The 21,166-nt window shown below is 36.8% G+C and overlaps 1 protein-coding gene across 4 annotated transcripts in view; it reads right to left on the reverse strand.

Annotated features, from left to right (window-relative positions):
- CLCN3 (chloride voltage-gated channel 3) overlaps window positions 1-21,166 on the reverse strand; it is a 63,008-nt gene that overhangs the window by 14,758 nt on the left and 27,084 nt on the right. For all 4 annotated transcript variants that reach the window (XM_079306460.1, XM_079306459.1, XM_079306461.1 and 1 more), the window contains 7 exons: window positions 8,683-8,840; window positions 7,605-7,704; window positions 5,798-5,985; window positions 5,022-5,144; window positions 3,538-3,744; window positions 1,901-1,981; window positions 170-715 (listed from right to left, as the gene is read on the reverse strand). In XM_079306460.1, the coding sequence (XP_079162586.1) occupies window positions 170-715; window positions 1,901-1,981; window positions 3,538-3,744; window positions 5,022-5,144; window positions 5,798-5,985; window positions 7,605-7,704; window positions 8,683-8,840 (1,403 nt within the window). The remainder of the gene's footprint in view (window positions 1-169; window positions 716-1,900; window positions 1,982-3,537; window positions 3,745-5,021; window positions 5,145-5,797; window positions 5,986-7,604; window positions 7,705-8,682; window positions 8,841-21,166) is intronic.

Raw genomic sequence — 21,166 nt, forward strand, 5'->3', positions numbered from 1 at the left:
AATACTGTTTGCTACAAGACTTGCTTATTAACCAAAAGAAAAAAGACTTTTTAAAAAGTAATAACATGAAAAAACTAAACAAAGCTTCTTGCTTTGAGAGATGGGAAATGAGAAAGGTAATAATTAAATGATAACAGCAGGTTAAGAGAGCTACTGCATTCCCACTTACCTTGATACCAAAAGTGAAGACTGTCATGATTATTTTAAATATGAGTGCTAAACACAACTGCCATATAGCTGAATAGACTCCAGTGCCAGCTGGACGGTCAGGAATATCGTCCACAATTTTGCTTGCATTCATATCATTTCTGTAGTCACAGAGCGAGGAAGATTCTAATGGCCCACAGTCTGTGAAGAGCTCCTTAATAAGCTCACTGGTGTTCAGCCTTGTATATGGATTAGGAAATGCAATCACAGCTGTTATTGCTGCAACAATAATAACTTCCAGGACAGGATACTTCCCAAATTTTGTAGACTTGCGTCGACGACACCATGCAATATTTGCTCGGATGAAAAACGCTCCCCAGAGCCCACCAAATACTCCCAGGAGAATAAAAGGAAGCAGTTCAAAAAGGTACCAAGGAGTGTGATATTCCACATAAAAAAGAACTAGGCGGCTATTACCAAAAGGATTGATGGACCTTAAAACAAATGCAGCTACTAAAGCAGCAAAAAACGATCTCCACAAAGTTTTCAGTGGGAAATAGTAACTGACCTGCAAAAGACAATACACCAGAATTATTAGTGATTCAATTAAAAACCTGGAAAGACAAGTTAATGATGTGATAGAACACTGTTGCTGACATGGTATAAGCTAAAAAAATTATTCCTATCACTTGAAGCACTGATACTCCAGCAGATTCTACATTTTTAAAAAGCTCAACAACTCAGATTTAAAGACAATACTACAGCAATGTTGAAACCACTGCTGTTTCAACTCTTAAACTGTTAAAGACTGTTAGGAAATGACACACTACAAATTATGCTTAAAAGTTTCTCTGCTTTTTGTCTCTAATTAGTCTTCATGAGAACCAGATCATGCACTCACACTTCCTGCTAATATTTTCTTCTCCTTTCAACCTATATTGAAAGGTTTCTCACAGGTCTGTTATTTTTTAGAAGTATGATTATAACAACAAAAAAATTTAAAGGCCTCAAATCAGAACATGCAATTTCATTCTTAAGCCCCACATAGCCTGATTTAAATTGCAAGACAGTTTTCTACTGTATTTTTCTGGCAACAGAGGAATTCCTCAAAATCCCCTAAGAATATAACAAAATTATATGTGAAAGAATACTTCCCCTACTTTTCAATTCAGAGATTTCTAGGGTTTTTTATAGTCTTTAAAAATGTCAATGGTAGAAATAACATTCTTCTGCATTTTGAAAATTACAATTAAAACTAATTTAGTATAAAACATTTTTTGGAGAAATGAATTTGCTTGCTTTGGGAGTAAGTTTTATTTGCCCTTAATTATCATATTCAATTGTATTTAGTGTCTGAAGCCTTAAGTAAAGTTTAAAAACTTACTTTACAAAACTGTCCAAAAAGTTTCTAAAGCCTTTTTCAAAAATTAAGAGCCCTATTTCTTTTTTTTTTTCTGAATGAACTCCTAGACTGAAAAGCTGCTGTGTCTCTATCTGTATGTAAACTGCAATTATTAACAGACTCAGCCCTTTTCCAGAATAAAATAATTAAGAACAAAGTAAAGCTGACATTCATTCAAAAAAAAGGAAAAAATATCTTTAGGACTTTGCTGGTAACAGGACTCTTTGAAATAAAGGTTCAAAAATAATTTCATTCTTAGGAAAGACTTCACAGCTTAAAGGAGTCTGAGATTATTTAAACTAATAGAGACTTTCAAAAGTATTTATTCTTCAGTGCCATCTCTTGACATACCTCCTCCAGACTGAAAAGTACTCCCCCAATTGGGGCACCAAAGGCTACAGAAACTCCTGCTGCTGAAGCAGCTGACAACACCTGGAAAAGAATAAAGGTGAGAGGGTGAGTTGCAGTCTATGTTGTAAACACGAACAACAGAATTTCAGTATAGCTATAAACTGAGGCTGCCAAACTGCAACTGACCCTCTTGAGGGACAGGAGGCCTTGCAGAAGGATCTAGGTAGATTGAGGCCCTGGACAATGATTAATGGCATAAAATCTAATGAGTCCAAATGCTGCACACCTAGGATGAAGTAACACCAGGCTCAAGGGTAAACTGGGAGAGAAGTGGCTGGAGAGCAACCCTGCCAAGAGGGATGTGGGGGTGCTGGTCAGCAGCAGCTCTGTGTGCCCTGGAACACAGAGGCAAACCCCATCCTGGGGTGCATCAAGCACAGCATGAGCAGAAACAGAGGTGACTGTCCTGCTGCATTCAGCCTTGGGGGCCTCACCCTGAGTGTTCTGTGCAGCTCTGGGCCCCACATGCCAAGAATGTCAAAGTCCTTGGCTGCATCCAGAGGAGGGAAACAAAGCTGGTAACAGGGATGGAAAGAGTGTCTGAGAATTAGTTTGGAGGGAAGGAGGCTGGAGCAGAGATTTCCTTGCAGCTCGTGGCAAAGCCCATGGTGACACAGGCTGTTTTCCTGCAGCCCATGGAGGACCTTGGCAGAATAGATCTTCACCCTGCAGCCCATGCCAGAGCAAACTCCTGGCAAGCTTCTGGCAAGAGCCATGGCCTTTGAAAAGGAGCCAAACAGGATGAGGTTTCTTGCAAGCACTGCAGCCTGTGGGTGACCCAGGCTGGGGCAATCCTGAATGGCTGTACTCTGTGGAAAGGACCCCTGCTGAAGACAACTGTGATGGACTGTCTCCTATGGGTGGGGCCCCACACTGGAGTATAGAAAGTGTCAAGAGGAAGGATCAGCAGAGACAAAGTATCCCCTTGTGCCATTTTGGGATAGAAGAGCGGGGAGTGAAGCTGTGCTTTTCAAGAAGTGGAGGCAAGACACATTTAGTTTTGTTTTCATTTCTCACTACTCTACTATTAGCAGCCAAATAAGTTTCCTCAAGTCTAGTATGTTCAGCCTGCAGTGGTAACTGGTGAGGAATCTCCCTGTCCTCATCCAGACCTCTGAGCTTTTCATCTCACTCTCTCCTGCTGCCCTGCCAACACAGAGGGGTGAGAGCTGCATGGCTGGTACGGAGCCTAACCCACCCCACTCTCATTAACAACAGTGAACTGAAACAGGGCAGAAAACACTGCTGTCACCAGGAACACTCTGATCATGGGCTCAAGAGTACTCTACTGTCCTCACAATTGAAGATACTCATCAATTACCAAAATGGAGAGACAAGCATGGAAAAAATTTAAATAAAATCAAAAGGTCTCTAAGATGGAAGAAACACAAACTGACTCTGCCATAAAAATTATTTACCTGTGAGAATGCTGGGGATAATACATTGTTTTTAACATAATAAATAACTACTGATAATCACTAAACACTGTCCAAGAGAACAAATACCATCTTTTAAACAAATCAGTGTAAATGAACCAAAATTCAATACATTCTAGAAATGCTTTTTCAAGAACTTACCTCTCTTTTTTTAGCTTCATTTGTACTGTATTTTGGAAAGAGGTAGGAAAAAATATTCCCACAGCAGCAAGCAACATGTACCAAAGGACCCTCTTTTCCTAAACTCAAACCTGATGCAACAGCCAAGACCAAAGTAATTGTTTTTATCATCAAAGTCCACTTCCCCAAGTAACCTCTGATGATGAAGCCGCTCAAAATAGTTTTTATCTGGAAGAAATAAAAAACTGTATCTGTTACTGCATTCTCCAATTTTCAGAAAATAATTCATCCTTTAATTTTAGCCAGCTTTTTCAAATGACTTTGTCACACTTCAAAACATGTATCATTCAGATTGCCACAATGAGTCTATCTGCTTGCCAGAAGCTTTCCATTGCAACTTACTCTAAAACACATAATAACATAAAACTAAATTATCAATTACATTTAGTAGAAAATTAACCTGCAGCAGCTTCTAAGACTGGATTCATTAGTTTATGATGTAAATTATTGAGCTAAAGGCAGAAAATTTCCAAAGGAAAAATAAACCTGCAAAAACCATACTCAAGATCATCTATTGTAGCAATATCCCAACCTGCATCAATATCACTCGTTTTCTCTTCATGTCTTTCCATCACTACATAAAAATCAACAGTAGATTTTTTAGCATAAAGATAGAAAAGATTCAGCCTATCTCCAGCTGAAAATGTGCCACTTGCCAAAGGTATTACTGTGCTTAAGAGTGCTATATTATCAGCCTAGAATATATGCCCACATAGAGTAAATAATATACAGCTATCATAGGAAAGCCTGTCCATAAATAGGATGTACCAAAACACTTGGGCAGCTGCATCTAGAAAGAAAGGATAGCTAGATTTGAAAACAAATTTAAGATGAAATTTCTTCTGGAATAATGGTACAGAATTACTCCAGGCTTAAATAGAGGCAGATAAAAAAAATATTTACAGAAAAGCTGAAGAAGTGAGACTGACAAGAATTGATTTGACTTTGGATTTTTCTCTCCCATTCTGTGGATAGTAGCAGACAGAAATTGTAAACGGTGAGTTTTTGAGGATATTACACATTTCACATTGTGACTGTCCATTGGTTTGTGCTAGTTAAAGCAACTAAAGCCACTGCAACAAAAGACTGATTGCTCTATCAAACGACCCATATTGTGTCAATCACTGCTCCCTTATCACCACAGGGAGGGTGTGGATTAGGGGAGGTATGGAAATCATTCTTCAGAAGTATACTAAGCCAAATGCTTCCTTAAAAAGGTCCCAACAGAAGCAAAATCTACTAATCCACAAGTTTCTTTTAAATTTGTATTCTCTTAGAAATAATTAGCACAATTACATGTTTTCAATTTAAATGCTTGTATTAATATATTTCTTCAAAAGGCACAGGGTGCTTCCTCTTGCCTTCCCCCAACCCACTAAGGCAGCAGTAATCTACACATTAATATGAAACACCTATAATATATATATATATTATTTAGACCTCACCTCAGGTATCCCTGAGCCACAGGCATAAGGAGCAAATACCTTCACCAGAGAAACTGCTAAGAAGGCAAAGCTTAGTGCCCAGAAAATGTACATTATGTAGTTCATTATGTATGAACCTGGTCCCTAAAAAAAAAAAACAAAAAGTCAGAAAACAGACTTGACATAAGAGCAAAATCACTACTTAAAATAATCCAGAAGTACTCTTGTTGCAAATACATTTATACACACATTTTGAAGCACAATAATTAGTGCCAAGATAGAGTTTTGTTTGAAAAGCATAAAGTCATGACACCTGCACATTAGCACAGACTGGGTTATAAAAGGTAGAAAGTGTTTTAACACTTCCCTTAAAAAGAAAAAATAAACACAGAACAGGTATATTTTTTAACAGCTAATAGCTGCTAAAATCTAGTGAATATTGAGTAAATCTTCCTTATTTAAAACAATTGTGGCAGAAAAAACAAAACAAATCTATTCTTAGTTATCAGAGAACACCATAAATGGATTTAATTTACATACAGCTATGATAAAGGAAATAAATTCTTGCATTAACAGTTCTATATTTTCTTAACTTCCTTACATTTGCAACACTCCGAGATCCCTGGCAGTTCATGAAACACACATTTATTACACAATAATCTATTAATCAATTAAAATACTGAAAAATGGCATAGACAGCACAACCCAAATTCTTGTTTAAAATCCTAACCTTAAGACCATTATTTTCTTTCCCTATTCAGCCAAGCTGTTGAACAAAACCATCAAAGAATACTCACTTCTGCTTGCCCAATTATTAGTTCTGCCCATGTTTTCCACTGTGGACACTTATCTCTCTCTTCAAATGTGGTCTCATTTGAACCCCAACAACACTGTTCATGGTTAAACCACAAAGCACTAAGGCAAATGCCTTCCTTTAAGTCAGTCATCCAGTCAGCAGCAATGTCAATTAATCCTGCCAATGCCCCTGTTGTAGAAACAGTTTTGTATTAATATTCTGGTAAACAGAAATAATACATACAGCTAAAATGAAGGAATGTGCTTGTATCAATGGATGTAAATTGTGATTACAGAAAACATAATTAAATAGGCATTTAATATACTACTGATTTCCAGGGTTATAGCCTGTTTTCATTATGGTAAGCCTAATATTTTCTGAAAAATTAAGTACTTTGTATATTTCCCAAGTTAAATGAGATTTTTTTTCCTTGCCTTTTTTTCCCCTATACCACAATTCTCCAACAGTCCACTGAAACAAAGGAGTTAAGAGTAAAAAGAGAACTGATACTTTCTTGTAATGGAGCAGCTTACATGGCACCAAGCCTGCTGGAAAGAAATGGAATTCACCTGTCTAAAAGGTGGAAAAGTATTCTAGCCCATGTGTTGGCAAGTCAAAAGCAGTATTTCAGTAGAACAGACCTTCAACTAAATTAAGATCTCCTTGTGACTGAACTCAAGGTTCTACCATTTAAGATCCACTAGACATACAAGAGAAGGCATCTGAGACTGAAAAACCTACCAGTGCTCAAGATGTGAATTTGCTAACTTTGTTGCTCAGAAACTGAATAAAGGAATTTTAATAAACAGCAGCTTAGGGGGTTGAAAACACCACACTACATGTGCACACTGAAATGATCAGAAACAATTTCCACTAATTATACAATCCTTGTTTGTACATCCAGGAGTATATAAACATGCTGCAAACTTTGCATATATATTAATTTATATGTGATGTGTGAAAGTGATTATGTATATATCTAAGCAGTAATTAAAAAAAAAAAAACCAACAAAAACATACTGTTACCATGTTTTTTAATAGGCATAGCTTTACTCCACAACTAATTAACTAATTTTCCTAACATTTAATCTAAAATGTCTGTTTTAAATACTTTTTTTAAAAATAACTGGGCACAGAGTTTGTGACCTTACCTTCCTGCAAGTTTTAATCACTTCAAACTATACTAACAGATAAAGCAGCAGCACTGTCTGAAAGCTGGGCCACAAACTATTGGATGCATTTACTTATAAAATTCATTCTAAAATACGTTAAGAAGGCAAGAGAGAATTGCAATATAGGTGAACAAACTCTACCTGTTAAAGTCAGTATTTTCTGTGGAAGAACCTCTGTATAGATATGACAAACATACAGCTAGAATTCACTAATCTATAAACACATGCTTTACAAGGAATTGTGCCTACCAAAACTACACATATACCAGAGCTACTTTTACAATCGACACTTCCACAAGAAATCCTACAGGTAAAAACCAAAATTTTACAGAAAGGGAAAACATAAATCTCAATCACAGGATTAAAGAACATTGATAGTCCAGTAGGTGGAAATTTTGAAACACTTGACAAAGTCTCTCTAAATTCAGTGACGATTTTGGTTCCCATCTGATCACTAAACCCTCACCTCAAAATGGTGAAGCCTGTAAATCAAGATAGTCAATTTTTTCTTTCCTTATGGAATTGTTGTAGTAGACTGAGCCAGCTCTTAGCTGGGTTGGTGGAGAACAAAGGAAAAACACAATAACTATGCTTGCTGACAAATATAAGAAAAGGATCCTTTGTGTTTTCATTTACCTGATGCCAAACCAGTTAATGTGACTACCAACCATCCTGACCATGCATCATACAAACTTTTTGTCATCTCCCATGCTGATTCTTTCTTCTTGCTGTTAATCTGCAAAGAAAAATGGGTATGTAGAGTTGTATGTCCTTCTGTAATATGAATAATGACAAAAAAGGAAGTATGACATACAAATTACATGGTGCAAGCTGCAGGCAAATAAACCCTCTCTTGAAATCACAAGTGTTCTGGTTGTATTTAGTGCTTTACATAGATAAATCAGCTTAATTATTCAGACATCAAGCAACCGACCAAGAAACATATATTTGCATAATTTAAAGAATTAAAATCCAGGAAATACATTATTAGAATGAATACTTTCTATGGCACACACCTAAAACATGAATTTAACATTATCTCCCTCCTATTGATTAAATATTTTTGAACCTCAATTATACTGTTAGCATACTAATAATAAGCTATTTCATATGATTCAAATTCCAAAACTTCTATTTCAAATAGAAACACCCTTATCTTTAGACTAAAAAACACATAAAAGTAAAATAAAACAAAAAATTGAAGAACTACTGTATAGTACTTCTGGACAACTATTAGTAATAACATCAGAAGTTACTGTACTGAAAAAATTGCTATTCTTATTTTATCGTTATTTTTACTCTGTGCACTTAGCTGCAGTGGCACAGACACACTTATGTCAGTATAAAAGCAATATGCATTACACTTTGCTTTTCTGTACCACCAAAACCCCTATTGTACTACTACAAATACATCTACACTGGAAAATAGCCTTAAATATACTAGCATGCAAAAAATGCAGTACTTTAAAAATATTATCTGGGTGACAGGGACTTATTCCCATTCTATTAAATTACTGCTGCCTTTCCAAGTTACAACAATGTTGCAAGACTGCAGGTATCCAACTAAGCAGTGCTTTTTAAACAGTATTCCAGTAGTTCTAGCTGATGCAACTATGTACAAATTTAAAGGACAAGCATATATTTGCATGTGTTACTAAATCAGACCTTAACTCCAACATCCAACCAAAAAAGTACTGTTATTTATCTCAAGTACCCGTCTATGCCTTTCTCGGTCTTTGCACTTCTCTCGAACCCAGTCGATGGTATGGAAATCATCGTATGTTCCTACTCCAGGAATTGGCTCATCCAGAAGGTCCAGTAAATGTGTTGAACTGTTGATATTTCCTCCATTTGTCATTGTATAATGAGTTCCTGCAGCAGAGAAACACAGGAATCAATTAATTCTGCAATAAGTGAAGTATTCAAGCTGTGTTCATAGCACAAAAATTTCTGAGCAACTAATTCAGACACTTTCCATAATATGCATATTGTATTGTCATCCAGGTCTCTCAGTGTTGCATGCCATTCCTTTTTACTGTCATTCAGCCGTAATTTAAATCTGTGTATTAGTGACTTTGTGTTTCCATCAGGTAAATAGGAATGTCCTAGTTAAATTATTGTCCTGTTTTGTGTACAGACTCCAAAAAAACTTTAATAGAAGCAAGCGGAAAGAAAAAGCAGCTTTGACACACATTTAACTTGAAGTTTATTTCAGTTTATGAACTACCAGAGGAAAATCTGTTTGTACAGAAACAAAGCAAGGATGATTAGCTAGAAAGTTCACAGTACCTTCATATGTTATCAGTTATTTTTAAATATACATTCTCCTGATTACCAATCTCTCCTACACAGATTGTAAGTGCAGCTAAAAAGCAGCAAAAAGCCAAACATAAACTCATATTTTGTTTTTATTTATCTTTTTCAGGTACATTACAGAACAGTCATCAGTTATGAAGAATTGGAAAGACTGCATAAAGAAAATATCTTCTAGTTTGTCATCACTAGCTAGTTTCTTCACAAGCAGCTATCAAAGCAACAGCCCCACAAATATTTACAGCACTGATCAGAGTAAGAAGAGCAAGAGGAACATTGAGAATTTTTCCATTTTCAGAAGCAATAAAAGAAAGTTTTACCTTTTTTAAGGTAAATTTAATTTTTTTAATTGAAATTCTGTAATATATTGGCTTTTTTTTTCTTAGTTCTCACTTGTTTGACTAAGACCAAAATAATTTGCCCAACAGTACATGGCACACCACAGTAATCTCTATTCTTAAAGACACAGGCTCAAGTTGACCAAGATTTCTATCAGTTCAGACACCAGAATTCAGTTCACTAGATTGATACTAGATGTTTAGACAGGGGGGGGGTTCTGTGCTGGAGGGGGTTTTTTGTTGGTTTGGGTTTTTTTGGTTGTTTTTTTTTTTTTAATTCCAGGCTTCTTTAATTGAGCTTCTTGGTATTGTCAGCAGAAATTTCCAACTAACTAAAAAATCAAAATTAACAAACAAAAAGCTTGTCAAAGGACCTACCTGTAAATTTCCAAATGCTACAAATGCTGAGTTCACCAGTCCAAGCCCTCACAACAACTCACAATTAGATTTATACATAAGTAAAATGTGCCTTTTCCCTTTACAAATGTGAATTCTATCACCTAGAAGAAGCATTGTGACACCTGGCATTACACTCTGACCAAAGTGGTGCCTGAGTCATCTATTGTGTAAGAGGTCATGTTGATGCCTACTATATAATATATTGCTTATTTGGACATTTTCTTAGTGGTGAAAAAACAATAATATAAAATTCATATTGAGACAAAATGCAATCTATAATTTTCAAGATACACAAACAACTATTATTAAAAATTCTATAAATTTTTTTTAAAAGTACAGAAGACAATGCAAATGTAGCAGACAGCTCCCCAGTAACACCAATACCATCCTCTTACGTGAGCCTGGCTGCCATCTTTAGCTTAATACTTTTTTCCCCAGTCTTTGCCATACAAATTCCCCCTCATCTATTTCCCACAGCTAAGCCCTGTAAATCTCTTCCAAAAGCTGCTGCTAGTCTCTCTTAAGGCAGATGTAAAGAAGCATTACCTACGCAGCCATTAATAAAAGGCTAACAACAACAACAACAATTTAAATCAGATTTGCTAATGGAGGTGATTGTGAAAACCTTGCTTTAGAATAAGGGATTCAATTCTCTTGCCATTTCCAATTCTCTAGAATTGGAAAGAACTAGAAGTCTAAGATACATGTCTGGCTAGCTGAAAGGGCAAGGTGATCTTGTGGAAAAGATAATAACAAAATTCATAGTGTAATAACTAGTTTAGCTCTTAAAATGAAGACATTAATAGAATACATTATTATAATACTATTTTTACATGAAATCAGCTTCCTTTTGCAAAGCAAGGGGACATAAATTAACCTTACCTACAGCTTAATTATTAATCTCCTACAAAGTTCCAATGTGATCACACAGCCTCCTGAACCTGAGTGAGTAGGGTTGGGCAAAAGCTTGTCTTTGCTCTGGAGAAGTTGGTTTTATGCCCTGCTACATATGAAGCAATATCAAACTACAAGAAGCATGCAATCCTGTGCCACAGAAGGCAAATGAAAGTTGAGAGCTATAAATCTATCACAAACATTAACATTATTTTATGCATACAAGGTGCTAAATTAGAATTCCCTCCAGGGGATTATAAGAGATGCCATCATCAGAGACAGCACTATATTAATTGCACCTGACCCACAGCAGAACTTGGAGTAGACTAAGGATGGTCATTGTCTAGAGACAGTAAAAATCCCACTGAAACTGTCAGGTTCCTACTTTGCCAATAGTTGCCACCATACCAAATACTGGAATACAAGTGATTATATTGATGGAGAAGAGACAAGAAAATATGAAGCAGAAGAGGAGGTTTTGTTGAATGCAGAGCTGCCATGAGTGCCTGATGCAATAGCTGAATAGCCTGAATAGATGCAATATCGTACCAAGTGAGAAAACAGGCAGCAGTGAGTGTGGTAGAAGGGCATGCTTAGGGAACCATGAAGAGGACAACTCTATAAAATCTGATGCTCTGTATCTAAGATACAGAAGTCTCAGATGACATTCTCCTATCAGTACTATGATCTATGTAGTAAGCAAATATACTAAAGGAGATTTCAGAGAAACATACTTTTACTAAGATTCAACACTTTTCCAAGTTTTTGCCTCCCTTTCTACCCTTCCTTCTCTAGCTTTTCACACAGTAAGATGTTCCTTCCAGCTATGAAGATAATGATTCTCATCAGCATAAACACATATTCTCACTTTTTACTCCTAGTTCCAAAATGTCATTAAATGTATTTTGAAGACAATGTTAAAACCCTTTCCAGAATACAAATATTTCATCATAACATTCTAACCATCAGGCAGGAAATCATCATTACACAGATAAATTGTAGCACTTAGCAAACCTTCAGAAGTATTTCCTCTTCCTTTCTCTCCCTCTTTCCCAGTCCTCAAGTTTCAAGCCTGCTTTCTCAGGTTACATGTTTTTCACCAAAATAGAAGCAGTTTTGGTCTTAAAAACCACAAGCATTTTGCATACAAGTTGTATAGGCATAGCCTCTAGCTACAATAAGAGAACACTTCTGATTTTCATATGAAGATACCTAAGCCATTTTGGAGCTGTAAAGAAAGTAAAGCCTTTTTGTTAAGCATGAGTTTGCTTAAGTTTTTATGAGACTGGAAGCTAATGATAAAAGTAGAATGCAGAACTTTTATATTACTGCTATTTCAAAATTGGTGTCCCTCTGCTGGACTTGCTCCAACAAGTTGGTGTCCTTCCTGTGCTGGGGCCTCAGAGCTGGATGCAGCACTGCAGGTGGGTCTCACCAGAGTGGGGCAGAGGGGAGAATCCCCTCCCTTGCCCTGCTGGCCACACTGCTTCGGATGCAGCCCAGGACATGTCTGGCTTTCCTGGCTGCAAGTGCATGTGGTCTGGTGATGTTCAGCTTCTCATCCACCAAGACCCCATTGCACTTGGTCTTGTTAAACCTCATTCCCACAGACTCACTTCTGGAGCTTATCCAGATCCCTGATAGTATCTCATCCTTCAGGAGTGTCAACAGCACCACTCAGCTTGGTGTCATCTACAAATCTGCCAAGCAAAATCGCACTTGATCCCTTCACCTATGCTATTAATGAAGATATTAAATAACAGCAGTCCCAAAACAGACCCCTGAGGGACACCACTTGTCACTTAGCTCCATCAAGACTCTGAGCCTCTGACCCTTACCCTCTGGATGTGGGGGTCCATCCACCCAAGCAATTTCTTATCCATCTAATGGCCTGCTCATGAAATCCATCTCTGTCCAGTTTTGAAAGAAGGATGTTGTGGGGGATCAAGTCAAAGCCTTTACAGAAGTCCAGAAAAACAGTATCTGTAACCCTTCCCTTTTTCACTGATGGAATCACTCTGTCATAGAAGGCCACTGGGTTGGTAAGGCATGAACCTTGGTGAAGCTCTGCTGGCTGTCCTGAATCTCAACATGTAACTGCTGTGAACTGCTGCAATCACAGACTGCAAGCTTATAGACAGTAAGCTTCTATACATAAAAGCAATATGGCAATAAAAAAACTCTTTTGGGGGATTCAGTCACTGTAAGTCTTGAATGAACTACCTTCTAGAAAGGCAGCTGACTTTTGTTATCCTTCCATGCATGTAATTCCAAGCCTTGAGCACAATCCTTTCTCAGCCATCAGCTCTGGTATTACTGAAGAACTGTTTCAACTGAAGTTGTTAAAAAGAAATATTGCACAACATTTAAAGAAAAAACTGCAATAAGCATTAAGGTTAGCAGAAAAACACTGTACTTTGGGACACCTGATGAGAATGAAGTACAGGGAAAACAAAAAAATGCTACACAAATGAAACCAGAATAAGAAAAGTGGATTCCAACCCCATAAAAGAGCTTTTATGTATGAAGAAGTTAAGGATTTTTTTACTCTTTTTTTTTTTAAATTGTAATGAGAACGTAAAAAATAGAATCCAAAATTGCTTGAGAAGATACTATGTCTGACAAAAAATGAACAGTCCTTACCATACTGCTCTCCTGCATTTCTCTTTGAATATGAAGTTATATTCAATGGCTGTTGGGTGCCAACACTAATGCAACCTCCTGCTTTGCCTAGCTAGTTTTTCCTGATGTGACCACTAGAAAAAAAATTACAGAACTAACATTTTGCTCTACTAACAGAATCTGCTTTATATATATCACGATTACTGGATTTCTCCCTGCCTTTTGTCCCTCATTAAGGAAAGGAATATTTTTTCTTTCATATTTTATATTTTTTAGATTTGTCTCATACAAGCAGTATTCAATCTTGACTGATGTTGGTACTATGATAAACATGACAGAAAGCTGATTTATGTAGATTACACACAGCAATCTTGAGGCCATGCACAGTATTTTAAAGGCTGCCTCACCTCCTGCAGCAGTAATCCCATACTGCTTTGTCCTTTTGCAACTCAGGAGATTTCTTTCACATTTGAAAGCAACCTTGGAACACATGCAGCTGATGAAAGGTGTGAGGTTTGTTTTTTTTAAAAAAAAAAACCTGTTAAGTTCATAGTCAATTTATTTCACACAAGAAATGAGTTTTACAACATACATGCTGCTCCTGATTCATGCATAACTGTTCAGCAATCCTCCCCAACTCTTTCCTTGTAGGCTGTGTTCCTTCTTTTCTCATAAAAATAATGAGAAGAGAAACATCAAGATTTAAGACAAATGTTACATCCTGGGTAGTCAAATGATGCACAACAGATTTTTATGGGATAATCCACCAAGTGATTATCTGAACAATTACCCAGTATCACCTAGAGAACAAATTCTCACAGATACATCCTTGCAAGAGAACAAAGTACAGAACTAAGACAAGGCTTCTCAAGAGGGTGGCTATCAGAGTCAACAAGGGACCATAATCTTATAAAACTTAAGACCTGTTCTATATGCTACACAGCACGATATCCATCTTCTGAATGCACATCACAAAATACACAATTGTCTCTAACTGAGCATATATTACCTTACTCCATTTTAAGAAATGAGACATACCTCTTGGGGCATAATTACACAATAAGACTAAGCTGATCTAATTGACTGCAGGCACACGAAGAGTAGATCTTGTCCCCCTATTTCTCCCTGCCATTCTTGGTCACACACTGCCACTCTCACCCTTGGATCAGCTCTGTCACACTCAATCTGACTGCACAGTAAACCAAGCCAACATGCTAATCCAACTAAGCAGACAAAACTAACAACAACAGAAGAATCCACCATTATATGGGACTGGAATCAAGTTTCTGTACTGTCGAAGAAGAAACAGAGCCAGCTCAAGGGCAAAAACTGAGAGAATAGATGGGAAGCAACAAGTTGACCCTCTTCCACAGCAACCAACTGTCAGACTAGTTATCCTGAAATACATAAATGCACCCTTGGGGTCTTGTTAGATTTTAATTATAACTTTCTGCTGGAAACAACTCAAAACTATAAATATTAATGTCCAGACACAGAGCTCAAAACTCCCAAAGGCTTAGAAACATTTCAGAGTTGTGAAAACAACAACAGATAAACAATGTCAATGCTGTATTCAATGGCAAAGTAATAACAGGACCTAATTTCTCAAAGGTATTTCTCTACAAGCTATGTAATTGCTGACTCTTACAGCAAGAATAGCTGCTGCTGCTCATCCATCCCTTTTTCTAAACACTGCACAAGTACACAGCATTCGCCTCAGCCGCTGTTCTTATGGCTGACAGCAGTGCAACGTCTCCTTTGGGCTACTCCCAGCAGTGTGAAAGGAAGAGGGGAAAAAAAATTAATGCACCTCTGGGAGTGAAAATGAAGCTAGTCAGATTACAGTAAAGGCTGCAATAAGCTCCCCCTGACACAACCATCCAATCTGCTGAGTGTTAAAATCAGCAGGGGCTGTAGCTTTCCAGAGGGCAGATTCTAATCCAAAGCTTTGCTTCGCCCGTATGTCCTTGGGTATTAGGTGGCAAGGGGAGTGGAGGCAGGGAAGCACCGCACCGCACACTGTAAGGATCCCTCACGCTTGTAACAAAGAAGATTTGTATACACAAGGCACCTGTTAGTGCCTCAGCCTCTTTCTGTGTCCATGTTCACACCTCAAAATATGAGGCTTTCAATAAAAAAAGACAGGAAACAATCATCAGTTTATTTAAATTTCTCTGTAACCACTCAAAAAGAGTCATTAAGAACTATTTCCTTTTCCTGGCTATTTCAGAATCAGAAGCACAGCACACAATGTCAGTGTAATTCACTACTGTTGTTGATTAACGATGTTAAAGTCTTTGTAATGAACTAATACATTCCACTTTGTGGGCAATTATGAATTTTCAGCATGCCACTCCAGTTAGCTCTTCTAACTGCATCAAAGGCTTTCAAACAGAAACTGTTCTCTGCCTTACAATCAAAACGCATATAAAATTGACACAACTATATATACACAAACTGAAAAAAATCAGCTGGAAAAAATCTGATAAATGGGAAACAGGAAGACATGGAACAAGTTTTGAAGAACAAGGATAAGCTGTACTATTTACCAAAGTACTGCATGATAATACCCTCCATTTCATTTGCCCCCAAACAGATCTAGGTTTAAAAATAACCTTTTAAAAAGCAGCAGTCAAATCAAAGTTCAATAGTAGCACCTCTGAGTTAAACCAAGACTTTTGAAGGTTTGAGTCCACCACAAATGAACACAGGAAAAAAAAAAAATCAAACAATAAACCCCTGAGCTTGCTTTTCACCTTAGGTGAAACAAACACTTCTCTTTCTATGATGCAGCACAAAAAAAAAAAAAAAACAAACAAAAAAACAGAACCAAAAACAAAAAAAAATTGTTATAGATTTCTTTTCTTGTAGTCGTAAAGGCAGACAGACTATGTTTATTTAATTATATCTATGATGAATAGGGACTTCAGATATGTAAGTGAAAAGTTACTGAGATCCTCCCACTACTAAATTTACAACTTACATGTAAGGTGAATAATGAGGAAGGAGATGAGAAAAACAGAAGGTATAAAAACATGTGAAGTTAGATAAAGCAAACATTACAAAATGGAAATTATCTATGCTCTAACAGTGATGAAGGCCATAAAAGTCAGAATACCAGAAATGGAGATAATTAGATTTCTAAGTGCTGCAGCTGCAGGTACATAAGAGCAACTTACTTACATGTTGTTTTAGAGGGCAAAGACAGGATGCAGCAAAAATACTAATTCTGTTAACATGATTATCTCAATCAGATCACATTCAAACCCAACGAGGGCATAATCTTGGTCCATTCATTAGCTTTCTAATATCTCAAATAAAAGTACATACAAAACTACTTCCAAAATTGAGAAACATGCTTCATAGAGAACCTTACCAGTCACACAGCACATGCAGACAGATAACCTGTAACTACCTAAATGACTGAAGTTACATCTGATGGTACTTAATGTTAATCACCAAAGTCAAATATGCTAAACTCATAATTGCAAATCCTTATCCCTCTTTTATACAAGGAACCTTAAAAAAAAGCACAGCAGAAATACAGTGCCAGATTCATATTGAGTTTCTCCATGTTATGTTTTTCTCAAAGTACTTAGAGAATGATCATAATCTTGATCACATTTTCTGTTGTAAACATGTAATTAATCTAGAAAAATATTTTTTTTACTCTCCCTCTGCAACCAATAAAAATTCAGGGTCAAATTCTAGCTCTGAGTGTGTGTACATAACTTTCATACCCATTTATTTCAAAGGTCACATTGGTATTGACTTTTGATTTATTACTAATTCTTAAACATAAGAGGTCCTTAAGCAGAAATGCAGCCTAATATACAAAAGTATAAATATTATCACTTAAGATCTGAACTGGCTCATTATGCACCTGACCCAAAGTCTTCCTATGACATTATTAAATATTCTCTGCCCCACAGCTCACAGCACAGTAAAAGGTGAAGCTCCAGATGGCTGAGAGGCTTCCCCTATGTTACTATTAGTATTGTCTAAGCAAGAGAAGTTGCACCTTCATGGCTGGTGATTGGTACACAATAAAGGAAATTGTGACTTATTTAGCCTCTCAAAAATATTAGGTTTACTAAAACTAAGTCATTAGTAAATTTGTCATGTTCTATATATTTGGCATGTTCTTTATATACATAATTTTCACATCTCCTGGCTATTGACTCAATCAGAGATTATCAGTGAAACAAAATTTCATTAATTTTGCTTGAGGACTTCCATTTTTTTAAATCTAAGATATGTTTATGTATATGTATAAATAAAATACCTGGGAGTCAACAAAGCTTATGCTTACTAAAGATCAAGTCCTGCTTGATCTGTTAGCTTGGCCACTATATATTCTACTGCTCAAATTTCAAATTTTTAAAGTGGGGTAAAATGAATGCTTATTTAAGAGGGGCAGGAGTAACAGAATCAGAGTGTGAGCATGTATGTGAATGGCTGAAGACAAGCAAGATACTGATCATTCCAAACTTTCAAAATGGTCAAGGTGGTAAAAATTACACCAAAAAAAATTCTGAGGGCAACACAAGTAATTTATTTACACAACATATTTTGCAGTATATTGTTTGTTACAAAAATTCTTACAAAATTGTACATTTCAGTTAATTGGGATATATGCAATCCTAAATCAGAATTTTTAAACCCTGAGAAGTAGTAATTTTATCTCTTATTTAGTAGAGAAGAGAGCAGAAGTAAACTGTGCTCCTGAATTTTTGTTTGTGTGTCAGGAAGGAAAAGTAGGTCTGGAACAATGCATTTAGCATCACATAAAAAGAAGTCTTAGGACAGCACAAGTCAAAGGAACTCCTGGAAAGAAGTAATCAATAATATGTTTCGTTTTTTGGGGGTTTTTTTTTGTAAGAGATAGTAGTAGTAATCAAAATAAAAGATAAACACAATTAATAAAATACATATTTTTAAATCTTTCCATTTGGTGTTTCATGGTGTACTTGCATGGGAAAAAAAATCTTAATGCAAGCTAACGGATCAAGCCTTAATAATAATCTATTACAATACTTTGTATTTCATCTCACTGAGCATTAGTGAAGGCCATTAATTAAACCTCAAAGACCCCTGCTGATTTAAACAGTCATTTCATAATTGCTGAGGTGCAGCTACTTTGGGTGAGCCACTGCAGTCAATTAGTGCAACAAATGCTTTGATGTTACAAAGCAATTTTGCATTATGTGAACATTACTCTGCAGGACATACAAGTTGTCAGTGTGTGAATAAGGGAAAAATTCACCACTCTTTGACAATTAAGTCTGCTTTCTTGGAATCTTTACCCATGTTCTCTGAATTTGTTATCACAATGCTGTGAAATCTACATGAGAAGAAGATAACAATCTTGGTAGTACACAAAGTAATGTAAAGAATTTACCTTCGATTTCTGGTTTTGTCTGCTAGCATTTTGAGCTTTATTTTAATAGCTGAATCACAGTAACAGATTACTGTGACATCGTAATCCATCAGGACAAACTCACAAATTTTGTTTACATCTATTGGAGCAAACTGGTCTGGAGTCATCTTCTTATGAGACATATTGTCAGGGCTTGATAAGCACTTGAAAAATTCAGAACTGCAAGAGATTACAGTGACACTACTCAGGTTTTGTTATTGGTTGTTCAGGGCTTTTTCAATCTAAATTCACTAGAGCAAGCCCAAGAAGCACCTGTAACGTTTGTTTTGAAATACAGTATTCGATTATGGGAAGCACAAGTCCTAATAGAATTCAGTGAAACTGCAAAAAAGACAAGCCACAACTGGGAACTGTCTTGCTGGCCCCCAGCAGTGTCACCACAATGGAGTCACCTAGCTGAATCCTCCACAGTTTTCATTACAGTATTTGCAAACATTATGTTTAACAGCAATACTCCAGTATGCCAGACACCACCATGCACTGCAAATATCTACTTTTTGTATTGTAGAAATCAACTGAAACCTGCTAATTTCCAGAATATACAACTGATCACATTTCAATGTCTAATTGTAACTCAGAGTCTGAAAGTGTCATGTTAGGACTGTTTTGCAGTTCTCATATTTAAATCTATCTACAAATCTAAACTCACAGAACGGATCTCTTGTCCAAACCCCCTACTCAAGCAGGGCCATCCAGAGCAGTTTTCCAGGACCATGTCCACATGGCTTTTGAACATCTCTGAGGAAGGAAATTTCTCAATCTGTCTCTGGATGACCTGTTACAGTGCTCAGTCAACCTCGCAGCAGAAAACTGTTTCCTGATGCTCAGAGGGCACGTCCCATGTTCAGTCTGTGCCCATTGCCTCTGCTCCTGTCACTGGGCAACACTGAGAAGTGCCTGTCTACACCTTCTTTTCACTTTCCCTTCAGGTATTTATATTCAGCCTTGACAAGATCCCAAATTCACATTTTGCAAATCTTTTAAGAAAACACCAGCCTCAAGTCCTCAGAAGTGATTCCAAAATCTGACTTAGAGAACTATCTAGCACTTGCTAGACAGTGTAAAATTTGCTTGTCTAAAACAAACTGTATTGGAACTTGTTGATGTTCTTAAAATATGCTGAAAAACATTATAAGAATCATAAAAAGACAACAAATAACCATCTAGGTAAACAACTAAGAGATAAAATATTACATGAAAATAAATTATAAGCTAAATTACTTACAGAAATAAGTGCTTGCATGGACATGCAAAAAACCCCAATAAATTACATGGAGAGGAAAAAATAATTTTATGTAAATCATCTCTCTATTTTCAGCCTACCTCCTCTCTAATGCTTACGCCAGCAGCTATAAATGTTGATAACTTTCTAATTTTAGACTGCCCAATTTAAACAAAAGTAGGAATTCACTACATTTATTGTTTGAAACACCACATTGCGACAAACCAGTCCAAACAAGAAAACATACTTATATCCTCAGAATTTGAAGGCATAACTTTTATTCCTACTACAACTTCTCAGGACAAAAACCAGATCTTTTCAGAACGCATTCTGCTTCAAATCTGCAGTGAGAAACAAAATGAATACTCAAAATAGGATTTTTTCCCCCTGAACACTGATAACACTTTTCTTTCTAAATCTGCTTCCTTACAAGCAACAGTGTAAAGAACCTGAAGTACCACTTCCTTATGAGTCCATCAATATTTGCTGAGCTGACATATTACCATTGCAGAGCTTACCCTTGGCATATCAAAGACGGCAACAACTGGTCAAGTCTAAAAACCAGGTACGGAAACTTCAAAGCCAGACAAACACTGCCCCTATTCATGTTAGTGGAAGGCAGGTATATATCCTATTTAGTAACTCTAGCTAATTCGGTCGTAGTCAAACACAAACACAGTTGTTGGAGGGATTTTTTTTCTGCACAAGATAGCTTTATTGATTAAAAAAGCACACACAAAAAACAACCCGAGAGCGAGCGAAAGGCAAGCCTGCCACATATCGAAGATGGAGTCACAGGGCGATGAGATGTGAAGCAGGACTGATCTGCCCGCAGAGAAAACAACCCCTGACAACGTAGGAACCAGCCAGAACTGAATTCCTGAATTCTCCTCCCACAAAAGACATCGGGCAGGCGAAACAAAGCAGTTCGATAATTAGCAACCCTTTAGGTCCCCGTTTCAAACGCGGA

This window comes from Erithacus rubecula, assembly GCF_903797595.1.
Source record: "Erithacus rubecula genome assembly, chromosome: 5".
NCBI classification, from domain to species: Eukaryota; Metazoa; Chordata; class Aves; order Passeriformes; family Muscicapidae; genus Erithacus; species Erithacus rubecula.